The 26,032-nt window shown below is 42.2% G+C and overlaps 1 protein-coding gene across 1 annotated transcript; it reads right to left on the bottom strand.

Moving 5' to 3' along the window:
- Positions 1-933: 933 nt before the first annotated feature.
- On the bottom strand, positions 934-25,453 carry LOC119898655 (bromodomain-containing protein 4-like). The gene is given in 22 exon segments (XM_038712833.1): positions 934-2,953; positions 3,059-3,299; positions 5,227-5,417; positions 5,552-5,685; positions 5,974-6,094; positions 6,738-6,838; positions 7,458-7,960; positions 7,962-8,064; positions 8,538-8,942; positions 9,062-9,160; positions 10,140-10,397; positions 10,496-10,596; positions 10,744-10,967; positions 11,144-11,365; positions 11,731-11,859; positions 12,259-12,630; positions 13,110-13,495; positions 14,616-14,748; positions 14,889-15,026; positions 17,407-17,499; positions 17,599-17,839; positions 25,370-25,453. Coding segments are annotated over 21 exon segments (4,152 nt in total). The 5' UTR covers positions 17,728-17,839; positions 25,370-25,453; the 3' UTR covers positions 934-2,884.
- Between the last annotated feature and the right edge of the window lie 579 nt (positions 25,454-26,032).

Raw genomic sequence — 26,032 nt, 5'->3', positions numbered from 1 at the left:
ATGGCACCCTACATCACCACTAACTGTGGAAACTTCACACTGGACTTCAAGCAATTTGGATTCTGTGCCTCTCCACTCATCGTCCTCCAGACTCTGGGACCTTGATTCCCAAATGAAATGCAAATTTTACTTTCATCTAAAAAAAAAGAGGACTTTGGATCACTGAGCAACGGTCCAGTTCATTCTCTCCTTAGCCCAGGTAAGACGCCTCTGATTTTGTCTCTGGTTCAGGGGTGGACTGACACTAGGAATGCAGGAAGGAAACACGAATGCAGGAAGGAAACACTTGTAGCTCATTTCCGGGACACGTCAGTGTGTGGTGGCTCTTGATGCATTGACTCCAGCCTCAGTCCACTCCTTGTGAAGCTCCACCAAGTTCTTGAATCGGCTTTGCTTGACAATCCTCTCATGGCTGTGGTCATCCCTGTTGCTTGCACCTTTTCCTACCACACTTTAACCTTACAGTCAATCTTCAGGGAACACTTTCTAGCAGATGTTGAACCTGTTTGCAGGGATTTGCTCTCCCTCACATACAAGATCATAACTGAGGTCGGACCCTGGTGTTGAGTGGTCTGGTACAGTCAGTGTTGCAGTTCATCCTAAAAGTGTTGTCAGGGATCTGTGCAAGTCAGTGAAGGTCTTCCACAGCAAACAGGAAAAAGCAGTCCCTTACTGTCCTGGCTTTGTGCACAGGGACATTGTCATGTTGAAACAGGAAAGGTCAAACAAAAACATGTTCAGATACTTTTAACTATATAAGGTATGCCAAGTACATAGTATTGAATGAGAACTCAAACTGTAGCCGATCTCTTCTGTTTTTATAGCTCCCCCCTCTGGCTGAAATTAGATCATTGTAGCAGGGCTCATCATTTTAGACTACAGAAATACAGTATGTGTGTGAATAACTCAAGACAAAAGACAAATACAATATTGTTCATGATTTTTTAAAATATATTTTAATACTTTTCTTAAAAAAAAGATGTTGTACTCCATAATCTGAACAAGATGAATCTATTGACCTCAATGCCTCACTCACCAACATACCAACGGGTTGTTCTGGGTAAAATAATCAGAGAAAAATAGCAAAGGGAAAAGAAAACAAAATAAACTCAAAACAATCAAATATGAAAAGGGAAAAGAAATAAAACATAAAAAAAAGGGATTATAGAATCGACACTCACAGATCTCTGGGCCAATCTAAGGGAACCAGGAAAACCTCCTGCTTCCAGTAAAAACACGATGGCACACGACATCCCAAAGCAGTTACCATGAACGATGAAAACATTTTAAAACTAAAAACTAAAAGACAAGATGACAAACAAGAATCTATTACACAGACTGTCGAACTGTGAGGAAGATAGTGGTGGATGAGATGGCTAAGAAAGACTAAAAACATGTACATTGATGAAAGGAAATAATAAAAATTCAAATAAAATAAAGAAGTAAGTAATGAAATGGTGAAGTGCAGATATTGAACAGCTACAGAATGATGGGGCCTAGTAAAGTTGTGACATACAGTGATTTGGGAACCGCTTCTTCACACATTTACAGAGCACACTGCTGCATAACATTTTTAAAAGGGGATAAAGGAAAATTAAATAGCAATAAAAACATAGCCTTTAATATAAAGTGAAAAGAAAATGCATTTTACATGTAAAAAATGTGAATGAACTTTCAGCACTCAATAGATTGGTTTTGGCATAGAGTCGAGAACCCCCCGCCCCCCCAAAAAAAAACTGAAAATGTATGAGAGAGAGAATAAAACAGACGAAACAATCCTCTCGATAGAATAAAAAAGTTTTTTTCTTCTTTACAGTAAATTCTACAAAATCAAAACCAGAGCTCAGAGATGAACACAGAGACAAGCTTTGCTCCACGAAATCCAAATTCCTCTCATGTTCTTTTTTGTTGACTTTTCGTCGTATATAATATATATTCACGTATCTATTTATATATAATATGTATAATTTGAAGGGTATGATTGTTAGTTTACAGGCCAGAGCGCTAAGGCAAAGGACACACTCTGAAACTTTTAAAATGCCATCGTTCCTTCCTCATCGCCCTCGCCATCACTGAACCCCCCACCTCTCCAATTAGTGACTGAAGAGAGAAAATTAGAAGGAAGGGAAGGGAGGAAGGATGTCTTAGAAAAGTGTGTGAATGTGGCCGGGATGTTGCGTTCGCACTGTGTCCTGAGAAAACAACAGTGTCTCAGATTGCAGCTGAACCTGACAAACTAGACCACACCACCCCTCCCAGTTAAAATCCAACATATAATAAAAATTAAAAAGACAATATTAGGAGAAAGGAAAAAACACAAACAAAATGATCTGTCCATTTGTAATTTGTTTGCCCGTTCCTTTTAACCCCTCCCCTTCTCTCCTCTCAGACATTACAGAAAATGTTTTTTCAATTTATTTTTTAAATTAAACTCCTCCTCTTCACAGCCATTATTTTATTTATTTTTTAAATGTAAAAGTTCCGTTCCCTCCTTTTCATTCTGCCTTTCTAGTTTTTCTTGAGGGAGCCGACTATCTGACTATTTCACTGTGTCTTCGACCGGTCGTCCATGGAGACCCAGACCCAACAACCATAAACACCAAGCCAGACACCAAAACGTATCTGAGGTTGGAGGAAAAGAGGGTTGCTTATTTCAATTTCACTTCCCCCCCTCTCATTCACATGACACAAGCCAGCTGTTTCAACTACTGAGAGAAAGGGACAGTTACTATCAAGTCTGTGTGTGTGTGAGTGTGTGTGTGTGCGCATCTTTGTGAGCAGCGACCATGTGTATCAGAGCATCGTGGTTTATATGCATGTTTGTGAATTTGCTTGTGTGTGTCTACAGGTCCTTCTCTCACTCCCATCATCTGCTTTTTCCCTCTCAGAACAGATTCTCTTCGAAAATGGCCATCAGGTCGCTCTGGAAGTTGATGTCAATGGTGTCAGCCATCTGCAGAGGAGAGGAGAGAACGACGAGAGGCATTAAAGATTGTCTTTAATATAAAAATCAGTGTTTCCTTTGTTTTTTCCCCGTTTTTTAAAGTTCTGTGCGTACCGCCTCTCTCCTGCGCCTCTCCTGCTCGCGGCGGCGTGCCATCTCCCTCTGGTCGAGAGCATTCTGTGCAGGTGTGGAGGATGGGGGTGGGGCTTGTGGCTGTGTGGGTGGGGCCTGTGGGGAGTGAGTGGGCGGGGTGGAAGCTGGGGGTGTGGGAGCAAGCGGTGACTGTTGCTCCTGGCGACGGCGGGCATCTTCTTGCGCTCGACGAGTGTGTTCCATGGTGTCGTCGTCATCACGGCTACAAAACAAAACAAATCAAAAAGTTAGATGGCTGGCTGCAACAGGTTTGTTAAATCTAGATTATCCCATGAGACACAACATAATTAAACCCGACCAATGCTGGATTTATCAGCACAACACCCAATACTATTTGAAAGTTCAGAATTTTTAAAAAGATATTTCTGTGCTGCAATCGTGTTACCTATTGGCAGACATACATACCGATCCTGACAAGTCGGTGATAAAGTAAAATGCTAATATATAGGCCTTGTTGGGGAGTGAGTCAAATATCACATTATACATCTACATATACAGTAGATGGGAATTCAGCCAGCACTAAAAAACAGTTTTTGTCTCTGGAAGCCGTCCTGGGTAGGTATTTCAGAAGTATTTTTTTATTTGTTGAAATTCTTTGACTAGATCGCTATCAGGATGTCGAGATTCAACAAATGCTTCTAAAATAAACTAGCTTTAAAATTACTGATGCTGTCCCATTTTTCTAAGCATACCACAGTTTGCTTTCTCTAACACCCTGCAAGCAGCTATTGTACAGTGTTAAATCTAACTCTAAGTTGTTTTGAAATTTGAAAAGCTTGAGGTGAGAGCCACAGTTGAAAGTGTGATTTCGAAAGTTGATTTGTATGGTGTGTTGGTGACAAGGCAGTCTGCTAAAAACCACTCATGAGCTACTGGATCCTGTCAAAATCAAACAACTAACCACCACAAATAATGAGAGGCCGCTGACAATATAAAAAGGATTATATGAATTTGCCATCATCTGGCTCAGGTGTCAGAGTATCATATTGGTATTTTAAAATAAATTAATACGCAATGACACTACAATGAAAGCTGGATAAGATGTTGACTGAGACCCATCTCATCAAGTTTATTTTCATTCTGTATTCTGAATGAATAGAAACCAACAGCTGCAACGAAGGTAGGCAAAACTAATTTGAAAATCTAAAAAAAATAAAATAAAAGGCTAAAACATGTGATACATGGTAATAATAACACGGGTGTGATGCTTTTTAACATATTTAAATTTTTAAAGATATTTTTGCCTTTATTTTAAAGGACAGTGGATAAAGAGAGAAAGGGGGCGACACGCAGCAAACATGTGGTGTGATTCCTTAACAGTGCAATGTTGATATGGCCAGAATTTTAGTTGTCTACTGAAATGATCATGCTAACCAGCTAGCCCCGGGTGCCACAAGAGTCAGTTACTGAAGCTTCCACAGAGCAGGTGAACTACTTGGGTTGACGACAACTTGTTACGTTACATAAAGATGAAATTCAACTGCTGTTGTGTAGGAAGATGCAGTTGCTTAAAGCAACAGTGAGTAAGAAAAGAATAAATGACTCTAAATGATATGTAATTTGAAACTATGAAAAGAGGAAAATCCGCTGGCCGCTAGACTGATTTATGCAGTGCAAAAATGCCGTAGGTTTAAGCTAACAAGCAGTTCTAAGCCCCGGTCATCTTGACTCGAGCTGAACTCAACATGCCACAGCCTGGCGGAGAGTGACTTTGGGCTTTTAGTGGCTCCTGCACAACCACCGTAAAAGAAAGGGGTGCACTGGATTTTTAGCACAAGACAAAACCAGAGCATCAGAATGCAGCATAATAATAAATTTATCTCGATTACCTTGTTTTTGTAATTGTTGAAAGCCCAAGTCATAACCACGTGGCATTACTGTTATGAGATGAGGCAAGATTGTACATTTGGAAAGTTCTCTATATACTTTTGAGGACATTGCCAGGTTTAAGTGTACACAATCTTGACCAGTGTCATCACGAAGGTGAAATGCTGCCCCCTTTTTGTTTGGAGCATGTGGTCAGGAATTATACCTTTAACCTTTAATAATTTCTCATTGATCCATCTATGTTTCCCTCTAAGATAGTCACTTATGCTGCTGACATCTGCTTTGTGCACACCCCCACCTACCGTAGCTTTTCCTGCTCTCTCCTGGCCTGTTCAGCCTGTGCTTTCAGCTGTCTCTCTCGCTCCTCCTTCTCCCTGGCGGCCCTTCTGAACTGCTCGAAGCTGTCGCTGGAGGAGCGCACAGAGGAGGCCGGCGTGGACTGGGACCTCTGAGCCAGGCTAGCCCAAGAACCCATGTTCTTTAACTTCACATCCTGAGAGAAGACAAGGGGAGAAGGGGGTAGAAAATGCAAGTTTAACAGGACAGGAAACGGACAAACCAGAAAGGGTAGTGTAAGTTGCAATGTGGCTGAAGACATTATCTTCTTCATCTCACACTCATACACACCTGAGTCTTCTTGGCAGCGATAGGAGTCTTGGGCTCTTGCTTAATTTTGTTGTCTTGCTGGGAGCAGGGTGGTGCTGGGGAGTCTGGGAGGCGGGAACCAGGGCGAGAACCATCCAATGACTTCAGATCTGATCCTGAGGGAGACAAATGAGGATTACCTATACATATGCATCTTATATCATTGGACAGGGGGTCAGGCTGTATATAACTTTGGAAGGAAGCATGCAAAATATTTCTGAATTCAAAGTAACAAAATGAATGACATAAGTAACACAGAAGAGGAACTGAAATTCTGCTGTTTAAGATTCAGACGTATTCTGACACTTTGCTCAGCTTTGGCTACGTGTAACGTTTAAGTCACTCTTCTTTAGCTTTCGATATGATGGTTTATAAGGTAGATATAATAAAACTCTTGTACTCACTGTGTTTGGTGTCAGATTTGTGTGTGTCTTGACGCATGGCCGGGCTGAAGGGCGAGGGGGGCAGAACTGGCGACAGTGAAGGCTTCTCTTTTTTGACCGCCACCATGTTGGATCTCTGCTCCTACAGACACGAAGTACATTTATATACATAGTTCATACTATAGTCAAAAACCACAAACAAAACAAAAAAGTGATGATTTTTCCTTTTAACATTTGTGTATATCTAACCTTTAAACTGGCTCACTAGGGCTGACCCCGAATAGTCAAAGATTCAATGCTTCAATGTGCGGAGTCTGATTCGACTGTCAATCTCACCGTCGAAGCTTCACAGCGGCGTTATGAAACGAGACTCATACCGTTTTGGCGAAATGGGGGTGCTCAGTGTCTTATTTTCCATAGAACTACTGTTTTTCTCCCAACAGGTATAGCCTGTTATGATTTAAATTTCAACATGTGCGTGAATAAATCCAAAATTGTAACCACAACTCTTTAGGAAGGGGGCGTCAGTGTGCATGTGTGGCTATAGCGTGTTTATGTATGTGTGTGTGTGGCAGAAGGGGAACACTTCAGCTCCGCCGGTGTTGTGCCGAGACGTCCGCACCTCGTGGGACGTTCGGATCATTGATCACCATTGATTAACCACACAAAGAATATTATATCGTTTTTCATCGCCTACTTGGAATGGACCTGCGACGTGCATGCAGTTGTCAAGCAAATACAGTCAAGGCATGCAACCAGCATAAAGAAAAAGGTGGATCGCTCACATGTTTCTTGGTCTGTGGGGGTGACTGCTGTCCCATTGTATGGAACGGAGGCATCTGTGGAGAATGCATCATCAGGGGAGAAGGGCTCTCATGCAGACAACCTAGAAAAACAGATATATTGCAAATTTTATCCATCCATTTACCATTGTAGAGCATCAACATGCCTTTGGTGTGGGAGACCTGGGTTCAATTCCCCCTCAACACATCCACCAATGTGTCCCTGAGCATGACAATTAATCCCTAGTTGCTCCAGAGGTGTGTGACCTCTGACACACAGTATAGCAATTGTAAGTCGCTTTGGATAAAATCATCAGCTAAATGAGTAAATGTATGTAATGTATGTATTTATGTAAGTATTAGTCTGAATTCCATTCCATTCACTACTTTTAGCACAGCAGCTGTTTAATTGTCCTGTTATTTAGTAGTTACTCAACATGCTATAGTGTGTGTAAAAAAAAAACAAACAAAAAGGTTTAAGAGCAGGTATTTGTTCTGTTTGCCGTGGCAATGCTTTTAATGTTGTTTTGGTTTTTGGCTGGTTGGTTTTCAAGATCTAATTGCCCTTTCCTTTTGCGATACTGTTACTTCACTAATACTTCACTTAGTAAACCCCAACAGCAGCTATTTATTAATAACATGTATTCCTCTTTTTACTGTTATCATCTTGGGTGGACCAGATCATCACTTTGGGAACCAGTGGCTTGAATATATAGATCTTACCTGTTGAGAAAGGCTCTGCTTTGCTGCGTGGTGATGGCTGCTGTTGATGTTGCTGCATCTGTTGTACCTTCTGCTGCAGGGCCACCCCCTTCTGCTGCTGCGATGTTGACATGTGTGGGTGTGGGAACGGCTGCCGCATATGCGCATGGCCTGAGCTGTGCCTCTGTGTCAGGGCAGGGATGGACGTTGCCACAGCCTGCGTGTGCATCGATGGAACCATCTGAGAGGCGCCCTGCGTTGGTGAATGTGTGTGCGCATGTAGCGGCTGCGGGGTGGGTCGAGCCTGGAGCGACTGCAACAAGGTGTGAACTTGACTGAGGGGAATGATGTCAGAGCTGTTGGGCGTCATCTCTTCGTCGTCCTCTAGGAGGGCTTGGGGAGGTTGTGCCGAGAGGGTACCCAAGATGCCATGCGATGGGGGTGAAGGGACGCGGGGGCGGGCGACGGGCTCGGGTACAGGGAGTGGAAGTGAGGGCTGAAGCTGGGGTGAGGGGGATGGAGGTAGGGAGGGGAGTGAGGACGGGGGGAGGCTGTGGGATTTTTGGAGGAAGTGGCGCTGCTCTGTTGCTAGGTCTTGATGGTTGCTGGGGAAGAGCATTGTGGATCGCTGCAAATGACACAGAAAGAGAGGAATGGGAAATGAGACCAAAAAAACCCCAACTTGTGTCCAGCAGAGCTAATAAAGCCAGACAAATTAATTAAATTAATCATCCATCCATCGTCAACCGCTTATCCTGCGTACAGGGTCGCGGGGGGCATCGGGCGAAAGGCGGGGTACACCCTGGACAGGTCGCCAGTCCATCGCAGGGCCGTTGATTAATCGATAAATTGATAAATTGTACATGGTAAAAATATTATATAATCTGGCTGGTTGGACAAAATAAATTATCTGATGTCACCCTCTGGGAAATTGAAAACTATTTCCTAACATTTGACAATTAAATAATAAACCAGTTAGCTATTAACTAAATAATCATTACTTGCAGCCGCTAGATGCTTTAATATTGTCACATTCACAAGCATTTCTAAAATGCACTACAGAGATGCAATCTGTATAAAGTGTTACTAAAGTATACACACCTGGTGAAGGTATGATGGGATGTTGGTTTAAGAAAGGGTGCGTCTCAGTGTGCGCCTGGACAGTCGGCGTGTTTGCATTGAGGAGGCCAGACACAACAGAGACACCGGCAGTAGTAATGGTTGGATTGGGCTCTGTATTCGACTGAGTCAGGTGAGGGTTCATAAAGTGAGCCAGAGGATCAAATCCAGAGGCCAACAGCTGGGAGGAGTCCAGAGACGGAACAGACACGGTTATAGGTGGAGGGGAGACAAATGATGGTTTGGACTGGACCACTTGAGGCTGAATCTGAGGCTGAATCTGAGGCTGGGAAGCGACTGGACCCAGTCCGCTATTGATGGACTGGTGGTGCAGCCTCTTGGTGTCTTTGTTGGTCGAGGTCTTCTTCTGCTGCTTGGGAACCAGCCCTGGTAGACAAAAGGTACATGAAATATATAGAGGAAATAAGAGGAAAGCTGATATACTGAATAATTGCAGCTACTGTTAAGATTAGCTGAAAGTGTTTATTGTTATGTGTGTACGTTACCATTCTCAGAGTCTTCACTATCAGAGGAGTCGCTGCTGTCTGAAGATGAGGATCCTGTCTTCATCTTTGTCACATTTGTGGTTTCCAGAGGCTTCTCTACTGTAACAAAAGATACCCACAAGGGTCAGAAACTGATGGGTCAAGACATTTAACCAGTGTGAAGTAAAAAAACTTATTGGAGAAGTTTAACAGTTGGCCAAACATGTGGTGATTCCTCAGGGCTACACTGTTGGCTTTTTAATATGGCTAATATGGCTGTGATGGATAAAAATATTAAATAATATTAAATTTGAAAAATTCGCTTATGTTCGCTCTGTTAGAGAGTTAGATGAGAAGATTGTTAAAATCTTATTACAAGGCTACAGCCAGCAGCCACTTACCACTGGATAGAGCCAGGCTAGCTGTTCCCCCTGTTTCAGATCTTTGTGCTAAAGGTAAGATGCCCGGCTGCTGGTTGTAGCCTGATACTTAACCGTCAGATAGCGGACTAATATCAATCTTCTCATCTTGAAAAGTATTCGCAAAATGTCACAGAATTCCTTTAATATTTTTATAATTTATTATAATCATACTGTATGTCGTAATATAGCAAACGTATGGTAAATAACATGCAATGTAATCAAACTGATCTGAAATTATATCAACAGTGTTCCATTGTCATCCGTGACATGACAGGAAAAGGATAAAACAAACAAAACTAAGAATAAAAATCACTTCGATTACACTGAAGGTCGCTAAATAGTAATATTAAATAATCGACCAGCCCTTGATTATATTCAATTATGATAACAACATCTGAAATAACAATTTTTATACAGGTTATTTTTGCTTTTTTTGTCAATTTAACTGAAAAGCAGTCATTCCTGTGTAGTCTATGGCCTGTAAGCCAGGAGTTGGGAGTAGTCTTTCTACTGTATGTAGTCTTAAAGACGTTTCACTGCTCAGTGGTTAAGCACAATTTAATTATGAGTGGTAGAACAAGACCTGCAAGTGCTACAATGGTGAGATTTAGTGGGATCACAAAAGTCCTGTGGCAATCCCTTAAAATAAGTGTTGCGCACACATACAACCAGCATACCTGACAGCTTTTTCTTCTTCTTGAGGCAGCTGGAGACGTACTTCTCCAGCTCTCTCAGCGTGGAGGGTTTCAGTGTCTCAAAGTCAATCTCGATCTCATCCGGGTTGGAGTTTTTCAGCGAAGGTTCACGTGTTTGGATTATGTGCACGACACGGCCCAGTTTGTCACCGGGCAACTTGTTGATGTCCAGGCTCAGCTGGCGCTTCTCCTCGTATGACATTGGCTTGCACTTGTCGGTGGAAACCCCCCCAAATTCATCTAGAGGAAAACCACAACAGCAGGTTGATACTGGGCCAGTGTTAAAGACACAAACACTTTGAAAACAACACCACGCTCAACACATCTCATTTACATACCTATGTCATCCTCTGCTTCAAGAGAGGCAGAGGGGACCAGAGGGGTTGGCCCAGGCTGCGGGGGCACAGCTGGGCGGCTATTTTTAACTCCTTCTTTCTTACTGCAATTGAGAAATGATTAGATTAGCTCCAGTTAATGCAGCTACAATAACACCATCCATCCATCCATCGTAAACTGCTTATCCTGTGTACAGGGTCGCGGGGGGCTACAATAACACAATTTATCTTATTAGCTCTGTAACACCCACCCGGGCTTTTTCCTTTCCTTCTTTGCAATGATTGGTTCCTTGCTGCTCTTGTTTTTCTTAGAAGTCTGAAGCATCACAGAGGGAGGTGTCTCCACAGGTTCCTCTGCTCCCATCTTCTTCTTGTGCTTTTCTTTCTTCTTCTCCTTCTTCTCCCTCTCTTTCTTCTTGGGCTTGATGGCCTGGGGCTGGGAAAGTGCTGCTAGCTGTTCATGGACAGCTTTAAGCTAGAGGACACAAACACAAAGACAGTTGTGGTCTTAAGAGACGAAAAGACAGCAGCCTACACATTTGTTTTTCCGTGTTTCAGCATTCACCCACGTTCGGTAAAGCTGTTCTGCGTGGCCCACCCACCTGTCGTGTCTCATAAGCCTCCCTCCCCCTTCATTTTCCATCCTCTAACCTGTTCCTGTAACTCAGCCAATCGCTGTTGCCTTTCTTGTTCTGAGTCTCCTCCAGAGGACTCCGATTCAGAGGAACTGGAGCTATCGTCGTCCGAGACAGCAGAAGGAGGCGGGGCTTGTCGATTGGAGGGGGCAGGGTGGAGGGCCGATGATGGGGTGGGAACAGAGACGGGCTCCTCTGGCTCATCAGGCATTTTGGCAAAACGCATCTCAAACACGTCCTGTTAGGACGTAGGACGGCAGGAGAAACTGTGAACCCTACTTGAACCACAAATCATGCCAGCACAAACCTCGCCAAAGAGCAATCAATGCAATGACAAATATCATTCTTTTCATATTTCAAGCATTTTGAAGATGTCCATGAAAAACTGAAAAAAAGAATGTTATCGTTAGCGTGCATCTACATGGAAACACACTATACAGGGAATACATATATGTCAAATTTACTGGACCTGAATACTATACTGGAGAAACAGGGGAGTCAAGGGGCTCACAGGTCATTTTGCCCTCAAGTAATCTGGCCCTGGTCATATAGCGTGTATAATCTTTATTGTGAATTGCTTGACATGTATGCCGTGTTGATTACCTGCAATTTGCGTGCCATGCCAACCACATCATGGTCTGGGGGATTGTACTTATAACAGTTGGAGAACATCAACCGGACGTCCGCTGCAAATTCTTGCGCGTCTCTGTATTGTCTGTTGTCCAGCTTTTTCTAAAGGAGACAAACAAACGCACCACCATAACCAAAACCTATGCAAACTGTATCTATAAAACCAACTATAATAAGCTTACAAGTACGGAAATATGATTTCTCTCTAAATGGACACTTAGGAGACTAGGAGACCTTAGTATTGAGCTAAAAAGAAGTCCAAAAGAAAATGCATGTTTAATCAGACTCTTGATATTCTTTACCCATTTTACACCATATAATCCTTGTTTCATCTCCTATCATTCTATACTGCATTTTAGGTAACATTCTTGTATGTGTAGTTATATTGTTAAATGAAACAAAGGATTTTGTATAGAAAAGCATATCATTTATATGTAATGTATCAAAACCCAGGAGTTGCTATGTCCATTACATGTCGGTCACCAATCCTAATAAAATTACCTTGATGGTGCTGAGATCCATGGGGTGCTTGATGATGTCGTGGTAGTCGTGCAGGCCAAGAGCTTTTACATCAACAGGCTTGTAGAAGGGCCAGGCATATGCTACATGTTTCTTAGACAGCATCTCTCTGACGAGGCGTGCGCAGGAACGCAACTGTTCCTGACGCTTCTGTGTACCTGTCCCTCCAGTCTCCAAACCGCCTCCCAGGTGGTGCTGAGAGTCAGGCTGCAATGCGTCTTTTTTGGGTTGCTTAGATGGGCGACTGCTCTCTCGCCGTGGCCGAGTCTCAGCAGAGACAGGCGATGATTCACTGAGCTGGTCGTTGGCGGTGGGTGTGGTGGTGTCTGCTTTCCTCTTCTGGCTCTTCCTTTGCTGTTGGAACATCAGAGATCAGAGGTTAAAAAAAAAAATCAGCTTGTGATTAAAAAGAATGGCTGCAGACTAGAGGTATTCACAGATCCCAAAAAATCTGTACACAAAAGTATCAGGAATCGAACCTGTCTATTATTTGAAAGCTGGGACCCATACAGCACTGAGAAATGTCTGACCCGAACCTGGGGGACAAACAATACCCCAGTGGCTACTCCAGTCATTATTTCAGCTCAAAAAGTCCATTTGCTGTCATAACAAACACGACTCATTTACAATTAGCTTAAGATAACTCGACATTTCCATTATAATCAGCGCTGTCTGATCACGGCCAGGTCTTCTTTGATCCACTTGGGTATTACACATAATGTTATACAGACCCAGGACCCATGCAAATAGAGCAGGACCTGACCCCGACTCAACTGACTGTATAAAACATGGATCCAAGTACAGGTCCCAGCTACTAGCTGACTTGTCCTTACCTTGATGAGGGCAGGGGAGCTCTGCAGCATCGGGGCAGGATGGAGGCCCGGGTGTGTCTGGGCTGGAAGGGGAACAGAGGTCATGCCCTGGGCCAAGACGTCGGGTGTTGAGAGGGGGAACAGAGGTCCCAAATGGGGTGTGTGGGAGGTGGGTGTAGGAGGCACGCGGGGGGGTTGAGATTGGGCCAGGGGCAGGGGCAGGGCCAGGGGCAGGGGCAGGGACAGAGGCTGGGTCTGGGGCAGAGACTGGGTTAGGGTGGGAGGGCCTTGAGGGGCGGGTATCGTACGGGTCTGCGGGGTAGTTGCAGGGGATGAGAAGCCTCGTGTGTGTGGGGTGGTGGAGGGGGACGATGAGTCTTGGCCTGAATCTGACTTAGTGAACAGAGCTGGAAAGAAGAATAAAAAGACAAGAAGATTGTAAAGATAAAATCAAGTAGAACACCAAAGTAGGTTTAAAGTAGTCTGCGAAGGTTCTCAGTCATCCCGGTCATAGTTATCCAACGAAGGTTGAGGTCAAGGGCAACTGGACGTGGTTGAAAATACTAGAAGATGTTTCGTCCCTCACCCAAGAGACTTCTTCAGTTCTGAAGAACTGATGGACGAAAACGTCTTCTAGTATTTTCAACCACATCAAGTTGCCCTTGACCTCAACCTTCGTTGGACGGATTATGAACAATGGCATAGAACGTGGCTAACGAGCAGCAACAATAAATGTTTCATGCTAGTTGTAGTTGATGTAAAGGGAGAACCATATACTGTATAAAACACAGAAGTAGTCTCCGTGACATCACCCATAGGTTTCTGTTGTGAAGCTGAATCTGGTTGGCTCTAGCTGTTGCCATCCAAGTCCCTGACTCAGGCTTCTCCAAAATGGGCAAAGAGGGGGTGCTTAGGCAGGCTGAATGCAGCCCAACCTACTGGCTGGCCACGTGTGAAAGCACCCACCCTCATTCAAACTGGCCTGCCAGTAATCATGTATAACTTTAAAGGTTCTGTAGGTAACTTTTATGAAAATAATTTTATACAGTAGTACACAAGACATTATTTGTGAAAATATAAATCTGGTTCCTACTGCTCCTAATGCCATTTGCAAGAATCTACCACTCATGAGTCACAACAAATGATCAGAGCCAGGAGGAGTCTGACTGCAAAACAACTGCAAATCACTGCTCGTGCACACTCTGTGCAGCCCCACTCCTCGCCTCTCACGCGGTCAACCTTAATATCTTCAGTGAGTGGCTTCAGAAGATTTGCAAACACAATGACTGAAAAACAACCACCTGGTGGCAAAGAACTTCCTATCCCTCTTTTGCCAACAACAGCGTACAGTAAGAAACACGAGTCTGAACACGCTCATTATGTTCGATGCCATGGCGTTCAGATCGACATGTGCCATTTTGACAAAGAGTGGGAAATAGGTTTTGAGGGACGACAGTGGTATACCAGACTCTCATCTCGGTGTTAAGACGTTGTTGAAGAAAAACATATTACATCCGAAACTCATACCTGGCTCCCGTCTGCCCCCTCGGCGTCCCTTGGTGACAACAGCAATCTCAGTCTCTTCCTGCGGCATCTCTGTGATCTTGTGGAGAAATACCTTTTCCAAAGCTTCTGCCATTAGGACAATATCATCCCCAGGCTAAACACACAAACACATGTTTAGATAAGCTTTTCGTTCAGATGCTTTCCTTGAGTACGGTAATGAATTGCTCTATCCTCTCTGAACTTCAAATTCAGGGAAGACACAAGTAACTGGAACTTATGTGGCCGATGGCTGACCTTGTTGTAGATGTAGCAGTTTGTGAACATTGTGTTGAAGTCTTGGATACACTCCTGGGCATTCCAGTAATAGTTGTTCTCCAGACGTTTTTTTATCGTGCCCATGTCCATAGGGATCTTGATGATCTTATAGTAGTCCTTAAGGGAGACGGAGATCAGGTAGTGAGTTTTGCGTTAGTAGCTTGTCTAGACAAAGGTAAGTGAAGAATGTGAGAAAACAAAACACACAATGTATGCTTATGCCTTTTAATCATCTTCTTTAATCAGTCCAAAATGTACAAGTCACATCAACTACGTCAACTGTTACCTGCAGCACACATTAGAGGTGCACTGGCCTGGCACATGGTCTATAATATTAAAAACACATCAATGAGCAACACCACTGCAATTCCACATTTATTTCCATGCTGCTGTAAATATTTACTAGTGCACCAAAATTCATGGATGAAAATAGCCCACAATATATACACTAATTACTGTTTGAGTAATGTTTGCTAAAAACAACAGTGCCCAGCTGTTTTAACTAAATAATTAACCTATCATAAAAAAAAAGAATGTATTTGTGACCCATTTGGGCTCAAGGCTGAGAGCAACACACATAGACACATGCTGGAGAAATTGGCAAATATTAAAGATACAATGCATGCTTGTTTTGGTCAATTGGATTGATTGACAGCTAAAATATAGAATACTGGTGGCTGGGTCCTTACAGCATATTGTAGAGCATATAAAGTGGCTTTGGAGTGCACGTTATTTCACTTTGACATTCCTCCTCTGGAAAGCAAAACTCTGCTGGACACCAGTGGCCTGTACTACGCAGCGAAGTAACTGGCTTATCCAGGTAACTTCAGGATTAACTGTGCGACATGGGTGTAACTTCCCGATTAACCTGTACTACAAAAGGTGGATAGGTATTAACCGAGGTCTGTTGCCATGGCAATTTAAGCTGAATCTCTAAACTGCTCCAAGCAGGTTATGTTCATGGTTTACTCGAGGTTACGGACTACACTCCACATCTGTACACAGTGTTAATGATGAGAAGTAGGCTATTAATACACACCACTTGATTTATTAGTCTGCGGTTGCAGCTGAAATTACGTTACTCTTAACACAACAGCATTATGTTCATACAGCGAACACTGCAGCCTCTGTGATGTTAGGGAGAATATCTTAATTAGGCTAAATAACGGGACAGTTTCAGAGATGTAGCCCATCTGTAGGCTATGACTGAATTAAGCTATCCTAACTGTTTTCACATATTTAGAGTGACTAATTTACGTGTCCAAAAAAGTAGGCCTACTGACCAAGGGTGGGGGTTAATAAACCGAGAAAAATAATCCAAGATGAAAGGGGTAAATTTACAAGAACAAAATTTGGAAATTCCCTAAAATTAAAGTCACGAAAAATCCAAATCACTCTGCTGTTTTCTTCTGAATAGGCAATTCACGGCAAAGTCTCTAAAGTGCATGATAGTCTAGTGATTGTGGGCTAAACTCACGATATTTCCTCACTGCTAAATCCGATTATGAAGTCTAATATAATTATCCACTACATGCATAATACACGGCAGAGGTGTGTGTGTGATGTTGCAGCCCTGCAAAGTCAAGCGATGTGGTTCTTTGACAAAAAAAAAAAAAAAACTCCACTATTTCTCACAAATTTTTCAAAAGTTTTTTCTCATAAATGTATGACTATAATGTCAGAGACTATTCAAGTTTTTAACTTGTAGATTTGTGATTATTAACTTCTCGTAAATCTACCACATTCATCAATTCTTTTTCCCTCTCCCCATCCCGCTCCATTTTTTTTTTTTTTTTATTACAATGGACATAATATGCAGTTGTACCTTTACATCTTAATCATATAGAGCTACACATAAAAGAAGAGTTCATCAAATACAAAACAGAAAATGAACCTACATTAAGAACACTGTGAAGATCATTACAAATTTACTCAATGCGATGCCCACAAGCCTCCATGGCTTTGTCGGCTGCCACGATATTAGATTATGCTGTTAACATGTCTTTAAACTTGTCACATTCTGACACTATCAACGTGCATTCTTCTGGGGGAAATCCGGAGCATGTGCCGTTGCGAAAAAACTCTGACTGCACGTCCGAACACACCACTTTCATGCAAACGTGCACCAACTCCAATTAAGTTAACACCGACTCAATTAACTAACATCTTATCCACCATTGTAGTACAGTTTAACACCAGTGTAGGCAGTCAAAGTTTGTCAACCCTGGCTTTGCTTAATAAACCCGCGTTATCTCTGAGTCAGGTTGAACTCCCTTCGTAGTACAGGAAGCGTAGCTGCTGTGTTGGTAACAGCTAAAGCGGATTCAAATAAATAAATAAATAAATAAATAATAACCGTATTTTCATTAAAGTGACGAAGTCAAGTCAGCAGTCACAATGGGCCAATTGAGGAAGCAAGTCTATAAAAACAGGTTTTGATGCGGTCAGTGTATACACTTTGATTACAGGCACGCAAACATACAAACACGTGACTCACAGGCAAACCGAGTTTGATGGCATCTACAGGAGCTTGGAAGGGCCATGCAAAGTGATGTTTCCATAACGTCTTCAACACCTCTTTAAGCAGGAACTGAAAAAGAGCAAAATCATACAAAAAAACAAAATAAATCAATCAAATTTAAGTCCAAACACTAGACACTATTACATGTATAAACACAAACAGAAATACCTGTAGCTGGTTGGTCTGTCGTTTGGGTCTGGAGGGGTTCCATGTTTCAGGGGGTGGAGGGTTGAAGGGGAGAGGCGCTGGGGCCGAGGGAGGGTTATGGCTGCTGCCTGCCTCCAGTCCGTCTCCCATCGCTGTGGTGGGTTGCAGTGGCTGAGCAGACAGTTTAGGCAGATTGGACCTGGCAGGGGCAGGTGGGACCGGGGGAACCCCCCTCAGGCCATTACACTCCTCACTTGACGCTCTGGAAGGACAATCAAATCAAAAGCTTCAAAACCGCTGCCTCTCCTGTTATCGTTACTGTGCCTGTTAGCATATCTGACTCTGATTGAAACTTTCTCATACAAACCACAGTCAGCGTCATTAACATACCTCAGACATCAAACCAACCACTCAACCTCAAATATGAAACTAATAGAGGTGTGACAAAAACACTCCGCTCACAAGACGAGACACGTAAGGGGTTTACGAGATCGAGACCAGATTAAATTTTAACACTATTTTTTAAGAAAGCTTCAATACTGAATTATATGTGCCCTGTGGGGTCATGTGTGAGCGTGGCCAATCTCTCTCTCCCTTGCTGGTGATGAACTGAGGCTGATTGCAGTAACTCTGGGTACCTGGGCCCAATGCCCTGTAGAGTATTTGTAACTCCGTGTTCTCATTCTTAGGGAGCTGCTGCGGGGCTGAGGGGACAGACGTCCCTGTAGGCCGACTGCCCTCTGGTTCTTTCCCCAGACACTACTGAAACAACCGATGGTCATACGTCATCCTTTGACAACTTTAATTTAGCACAATTCTTCATTTGGCTTAGTTTGGTATATATATATTTTGTTAAACGGTTACAGTGCTGTGTCTCCCTTTTGTTATGACCACTTGAGCCAGGTCATAACAAATGGGGGCACGTGCCAGATTTAGTATACAGGCAATTTGATAACATAGGGAATCAGTGAGTATTGTTGTAGCCTGGCAAGTTCTTGTAGTTAGTTATGTGGTAGTTTCTTTTCTAGAAATAAACACTTCTCACCACAAATCCACACGTTAACTTCAGCACCTAAAGTGCAGCTCGCAGTCCCAAACAGAGCAAGGTTGGGCCTAGATTTTAGATGTTTATATGACAAAGGTCTACCAGCTACGTTACCAATCGTCACAACTGTCTGGACTCACAGCGTGAGAGTGGGTTAATTTGATTACTATCACAATTATGCCGGTTTTGCATCAGCGTGTCTGGAGTTGATTCTCATCACTTATACATTTGTTCTTCACTGCGTGAGGAAAAAGTTGTCTTAATGTAGTTTAATGTAGTCGACATTCTGTCCCTCGTCGTATTTTGTCTTTAAAAAAATAAAAAAATAAAAAGGGATCATGCACTGAAGACACATCTTCGTTTACAATTCCAGACCAGCTACATAAATATTGACTAATGGTTTAAGGTCAAATAAAGACTGTTTACAGACTGCCTTTCTGCCTCATCAGGTAAAAATAGAATTGGAAAATATAAATACATTTACTTATGCTATAAGACATTAATTACATTATGCAAAATACAATACAGAAAATACAATGACACTGTTGCATAAAAATACTTTTCACAAATTTACGCTAAATAAGCACACTAAGTTGGCATTACATTTCCAGAAGATATGGTTACTGTTTTTTTTATGGTTAGTGTTCATTTTGATGTACAGTGCCTGTATTTGTTATTGAATTGCAACAGATCAATACTATATACGCTCCTTGATACTTTTCAAAATGATCCAACCAGCTCAATGATAGTGAAAGATTCTGAATAACAAGGTATAAGTTCAAATTCATAACATATGCAATGCTCAGATGTTGCTATTTATAATGAAAATATTGAATAATGTATGATGGTAAAAAGCAGAGGCCCGAGCAAGAAGGAAGAAAGTTAGGTGAGGAATGTCTTGGGATCTCTTTTAGATGATCACCCAGCAGTTACAGGTGCCAGATAAACATTTTTTTTTGTTACACATCAGTACAATGTTAGTATCAGCATGCTGTCCATCTGGCATTGACAATTAATTTCTTGTTTGGAATTTCACTGTCAAAAATGAGAAGCAGTTTTGGACAATGGACTGGACAGAAGGCAGATTCTGGGCTATGAGGAAATATTGTAGTGAACATTTTTTTATGTGTTACCAATGGCAAGTACACCAAGTACACATTAACATGCAATTACTGTGCTGAATAAAACCTTTGATTTATTTACACAAGAATCTGGCAGTTATATCATGCAGCAATAAGAACAACCCATTGAACAGCGTAGAATTTAGCAATTTACTTTCAGGTAATGCAGTTGTATTAGGGGTGGGAATCTCTAGTCCCCCTTCGATTCAGAGGGCTGTGATATTATGACAAAAAGATTATTCATGCATCTTGATGTATCGATTCTGTCTATACAGGACCTCTTATTTATCAGTGTGTGATTACTTTGTATTTTAAATGTAAGTAAGTAAGATAGATATTTGTCATGATCCATAATGAATTTACTTCCAATATAATAAAACAAATGGCAACAATGTTGCTGGAAGGTTACATTTGCCAGCATGTCCCAGCATTGCAAAGAACCAACAGGAAAAGTAAATTGTGTCTGAAGCAGCATACTTGTTCAAGATGGAACGTTGTATCTCCGCATCTCCCATTCAGCAGAATGTTTTATAAAGTCACTGAAAAGACACAGAACTTTTTATGTGGATTTTTTCCACCCACGAGTCCTTTTTTAGCAGCAGTTGCACCACATGTGGAGGAGGCTTGTTAATGACGTAGCTTATCAAAACAAAACAAAACTTGGTAGCTAACAAATGACATCCGCACTGGTGTGTTCATAGTTGCTTTACATCCGTGCTTGCAAAATAGCCACGTGTCTGTGTCTTATAACATAATAAATAACAACTCTCTTTGTGTTTGTCTGCAAAATGCTAACATGGCCGCCAGGTATCTTTGTCGTTAATATACCTGGGCGGCATGCCCAAGTAAAGGCAATGTGTGTTAGAAAACTTAATTTTTGATATTTGTGAATCGATTCATAATCAACCACGTCACGATGCATCTAAAGCTGCGTTTCAACCAAAGGAACTATACCCCGGAACAAGGAACCTTTTGGAGGAACTCACTGTTTTTCCACCAGAGGACCAGGGTTTAAATGTAATTCTGGGGTCTTCATTTTACCCCCCAAAAAGTCACTGCTCGGCAGGTAGTACTTTCCGAAAGTACCGGTACTTTGGGGGGCTGGGGCTTGCCTTGCTGTGAAATTCTGCATGGGCGAGTAGAGGCTACTGGCTTTAACTGGAGAATGTCGGCTGGTTTTCTACAACTGCTCGTCTCTTTTCCACAGTTGTTTGCAAACCGGTTACTTTAAGTACTTTATGGCTTTATCCAGTTTGTTATTAAATGTGTAACGGACTTTATCGTGTGTCTCTTCATTATAGCTCCCACGCAAAAAAAGCTGCTTTAATGGTCAAGTAAAGCCTATAGTTTTTCATTGTATTCCAGTCAAATCTGATGTTCATTTATAATGTTGCTCATGGATAGTGGTTACAAATAATGATGCCTGTGCATCGCTTTGTATGGCTTCAGCCTATGTCAGCTGGTTAATTTGCCTTATCTTCGCAGGTCTTTAGACCATTGTAGAAACGCACACAACAGTGGGCTGAAGGAACCTTTTAGTTCCTTGAAAAGAGATCTGGGGACTTAAAAGTCCCTGGTACCTTTGGTCGAAAAGCGTCTTAAGAACTAATTTTTTCACCTACACCCTAGTCTGTATCAGTAAAAACTATGGGGGAAATTCCGAATTAGAAATGTGATACTGACCAATCAAAACCATTAAAAAGAAAAAAATGATTTAGCATGATAACCTGGTCAGGGCATGTATGCAGTATCCAGCTATACTAACAGACCATAATTTGCAACTGGTGAGTTCAACATCTCTATTATCAAATCCTTAGTACACCAAATGGGTAATTCCGAAACATTTAAAGACTCACATGTTTGTTGCTGTGGAGCTGTGGTCTAACCCAATTGTGTGACCATATCTCAGCTGGTGAGGCGACAATTTCCTGAGGTAACACCGGAGGTTCTTCAGTGACACCCTGTGGGGCAACACACAGTCAGAGGGCCGAGTGTCACACCTGAGAGAGTGATATGTGTGTGTGTGTGTGTGTGTGTGTGTGTGTGTGTTGTGTGTATATATATATATATGTATGAAAAAAGGATGCTTGATTAAAACTGGGTCAACATATCATCTGTGGACTGTTTCATACGAACGTTTAAATACACTACCAGGTTAACGTTTGGCCATGCGGTGTAACAAGCAATCGTAATCAGAGTCCATAATACAGGCAAAGAAGAGAGCAGGAACAACATAAACAAATGTTTTGTTGCTTAATCACACATTAGAAATTTGATAGTGCTTTGTTGTCCCTGTTTTTCTAACCAGTTCATTTCACATTCACATTCCTGTGCTATATTTACAACAGATCCAGTGTCAATTACAAAATGTTTATGAATTCTTCGTGGAAATGATCTTTCTCTAACCCAGTGGTTCTCAAACTTTTTTGGGCCAGCGTCCCCCTATCCATTATCCAGGTCAGGTAAACCGACCCCTAACTTAGCTCTCATTATTAGCTCCTTACATGCTTGCTAATAACTTTTAATAGCTGGGTGACAGCGTTGTGTTGGACAGATTTGTGTTAACGAGGGAGAGAGAGAGAGAGAGAGAGAGAGAGAGAGAGAGAGATCGAGGGACGGATGAGAGACGAGTGAGAGGATATGCTGCGTGAATACACGCTGCCTGCAGCTCAACTATGATTTTAAATAGGCCTAGTAAAAAAAACAATTGAAAATCACTGTGGCGGTCAATGTTGATATTGTGGCAGGCCGCCACAAATAAATGAACGTGTGGGAAACACTGTAACTTATCTGCTCATGTTCAAAACTTTCTGCACTCGAATCTCTCCCACATATGTTGAGACATGTAAAGAAAAAAAGTCGTAATGGGTGACTAACGTCATTAGCCTATTTAGAGAGAATTCATAATATGTTACTACATGCCTTATACTGCATTACGTTACTGATTCGCTGGAAGTATCCCCTCGCCGTCTAACAGACAAAACTGAATGAGACGAGGAGGTGCTCATGCCGGTGTCGTGCCACACCTGTCGAAAACGAAACTAACCGACAACACCTGTGATCAGACAGAAAGCTGACGAATAATTCCACACACTTCAGCACCTCTGATAAAGTTCTGCTTACAATCCCCAACAGAGCAAGACAGGGCTTCAGTTTTTAACGTTACATTTTTATAGCCTACTGAAACTACAGTATATGTCCGCTTTGGCACAAACTGTCTGCAACTCACAGCGTGAGGTGGGTCCACGTCACTCGCTAGTGTCGCAGCGAAGTTGCTTTCAGGGTGAGTCCGACAGCGGATATCCCTCTTATAAATGTGTAACCACTGCAATAACAAAACGTTCACAGTATATTCCTCAGAGAAATAAACACATTTTCACCAAGAAAGAGAACGTAAATTTCCCCAGAGTTTACACAGTAAACGCCATTCCCCGTTCCCGTGAAGACAGCACGAAGCTGCACCACAAGTAGCTGACCGAGAAAAAAATACAGTTTTGTCCAGTCGCAGTGGACTAAACTGGCAGGTTATAATGTTGCAGACCACAGTTTTTTGCAAGTAGTTTAAAGTTTAAACTCCTATTGTTGTGAATCTTAAGTGTAAACTTGCCTTAGAATTTCCAACCAACAAACGCCCCCCCAACAGCAGCTCAGTGCCCCCCCCTTCCAAAATATTGTTTCCAGCGCCCCCCATCGTCCTCGGAACGCCCCCTGGGGGGCGGTACCGCCCCCGTTGTGAAACACTACTCTAACCAGTACTGTCTAGATGAGACTTGCACATTACATAATACACACAGTACACAATTCATAGCCCAAGACAGCCTCTTGACCCAGTTCTGATGCCTTAATATGAGGTTTCTGAGCTGTCATTACCTTTCACCTTAGACATTTCTACACCGCTGTAGCACTTTATCATCCATCTGCTCTGACCACTATGACTTTGTCTTGATTCTGCTGACAATTAATGTCTTCCACTTTGTTTCTCCAAGTTAAGGACAATATGCAGACAGAATGTATCGTATGCTCGCTTCTGTACTTCCCAGAGAATTAGACAGTACAATGAGTGGTTTGTAAGAACAACATAATTCTCACTATCCCAGTGGCTCTTACATTTTAACTGGCTCCTTTCATCATGTGCATGTAAATTATTTGCTGCCATTTTATTGGTTCTTACATAGTTGTATATAGCTATAGTTTATGTTGTGAGGAGGTGTGTTACAGACTGTCAGATAAGCAAGCTGACAAGGATGTACTGCAATTTCCATGATTTTATGGATTAATATATTGAACTCTGACCTTGAACCTTGACAGTTTCTAGATGCCTTTGATAGTGTATGTGACTCAAAGGTCCTTTTTTTGGAAACTGTCTGTGACAATCTGTCTATGCTCAAACAAAGTCAGCAGATTGTCTTTTGTGAGCTTAATGCGTCTTGATGGCCGCTGAATTTCTTCCACCAAAGACCCAAATCATTATAAGACTGATTTTCTCATCAGAGCTTGTGAATATTAAATACATATATACAATGCTTACACAAGACAAATGCCTGCTACAGATCCATAATACAAAGCTTTTCAATGGCATCATGCCAGGGGTCTCTCTCTTTCCTAAAAGAAACCGAAACAAACACTGCCACACCAATGTGAATTCTAACAGACCAACAGACTGTGGTTGAGGTTTAAAAAATAGTTATATATGACCGTATCCTGAGGATCTACTCAAAAACCGTGTCTATCCAATCTTGACATTATGGAAGTGCGTTCACATCCAGTTAACATTGGTTGCACATGTCGCAGCTAATCTCAATAAGAGACCAAACGCCAAGACAGTGAAGCGAATAAACGTAATTTGACACCTAAATTAATAATTCTACAAAATGTATCAGCCATTTTGCTACTATTTCGTATCACGTAGCTAGGTTCTTTATACAAGTTTACGTTATCCGAGGAAATCAGAGAAGCTAACGAAGCGGAGTGTCACGATTAACGTTACTCATCAGCAACAATGAACACAAGACACAACTTTGTGTCAACATATTTGCCTCGCTAACCTCCCATGTGTGTCAGTACGTCGCCTTGTCCACTGAGAGCAAGTGACAGCTCCGCACGTAAACGGCCTTTCAGAATACAACTTGGACGGATTGATATTCTCGAAATGACGTACGTCGCACTTTACATGAGCTCCTGCGCCATCGCGCGTAAACTACGCTGCAAAAAGGACGTAACTTATGTCACGAATACGGCCTACGGGGCTACAAACAAACAGCCTAGCAGCTAACTGTTTAGCATGATACCGACCTGCAGCTAACGTGCACACTGACAGCACAGAGTGTCCAAAGCCACGAAAAAGAACTTAACACAAGTTTTGAGAGACGAAAGATACAACACAGAATATACACAATAACACCAAATCACAGTAACTTAAAAGACAATAATTAATCTATCTCGTGTGCCTGAACCGGTGCAAGGCCTGCGAAGACAGCTCATGCTCCGCTTACTGAAGCGACCACTGACAGCGCGCGAAATACGCCCCCGATACCCGTTGTAAACCTTTCACCGGATCCCTGGGGTTGTATGCTTTCGTCTGATATACTAATGTCATCTACACAAAGCTATAAAATGCTATTTTTACCTTCTTCAGTCGGTTGTCAGCGCTCGCAGACCTTCCTCGCCCCAAATCCAGAACAAACAGTCCCGTTTGACGTCGATGACGTCAGACGCACGGGGGCAGGCCGAAGGTTTGTCAGACGAAATGTCACCCCCACAGCTTCACCTCCTCCCCGGGTAGGATCACGCAATACTAGGTAATGATTTCAACGAACAGGTTGGTGTTTATCGCACAAATTATGTCTTTGATCCATTTGCTTAAATAAAGATGAGTGAAGTAAATAACCGATAATCTGAAGCTTTAATTCGCCACAAACGTGTAGTAAGGTGTGAACGACTCCATTTAGCTGTAGTCTCATTGCTTTCTCTCTTTTGCTCTTAATAAACGGCAATAAAAGCGAAACACTCATTTACAGTCTTCACAGCTTTCTTATTAGTGTAGCCGTTTGTACTGCTCACAATCTTCATGAAAAACAAACATATTTTACATTTGTGTATAAAACGTATATTCTAATATAAGGTTGCCATGTAATATAACTGAGAAAACAGTAGGTGGGTGGGGTGTTGCCGTTTCTAAAATTAGATGTTAAAATATATCCTTTCCGGGTTCAATCCCATCTTCGCTCAATGTAAGGAAGCAGCTCAATTTGACTAAATTAAGTCCGCAGGATGGACTTGTGTGAGACAT

The sequence above is a fragment of the Micropterus salmoides genome, unplaced genomic scaffold (genome assembly GCF_014851395.1).
Source record: "Micropterus salmoides isolate LMB-PRFRI ecotype aquatic unplaced genomic scaffold, ASM1485139v1 Ms_hic_scaffold_12, whole genome shotgun sequence".
NCBI classification, from domain to species: domain Eukaryota; kingdom Metazoa; phylum Chordata; class Actinopteri; order Centrarchiformes; family Centrarchidae; genus Micropterus; species Micropterus salmoides.
Note: the sequence above shows the minus strand (reverse complement) of the source record. Positions and strands in the feature narration are given on the sequence as shown.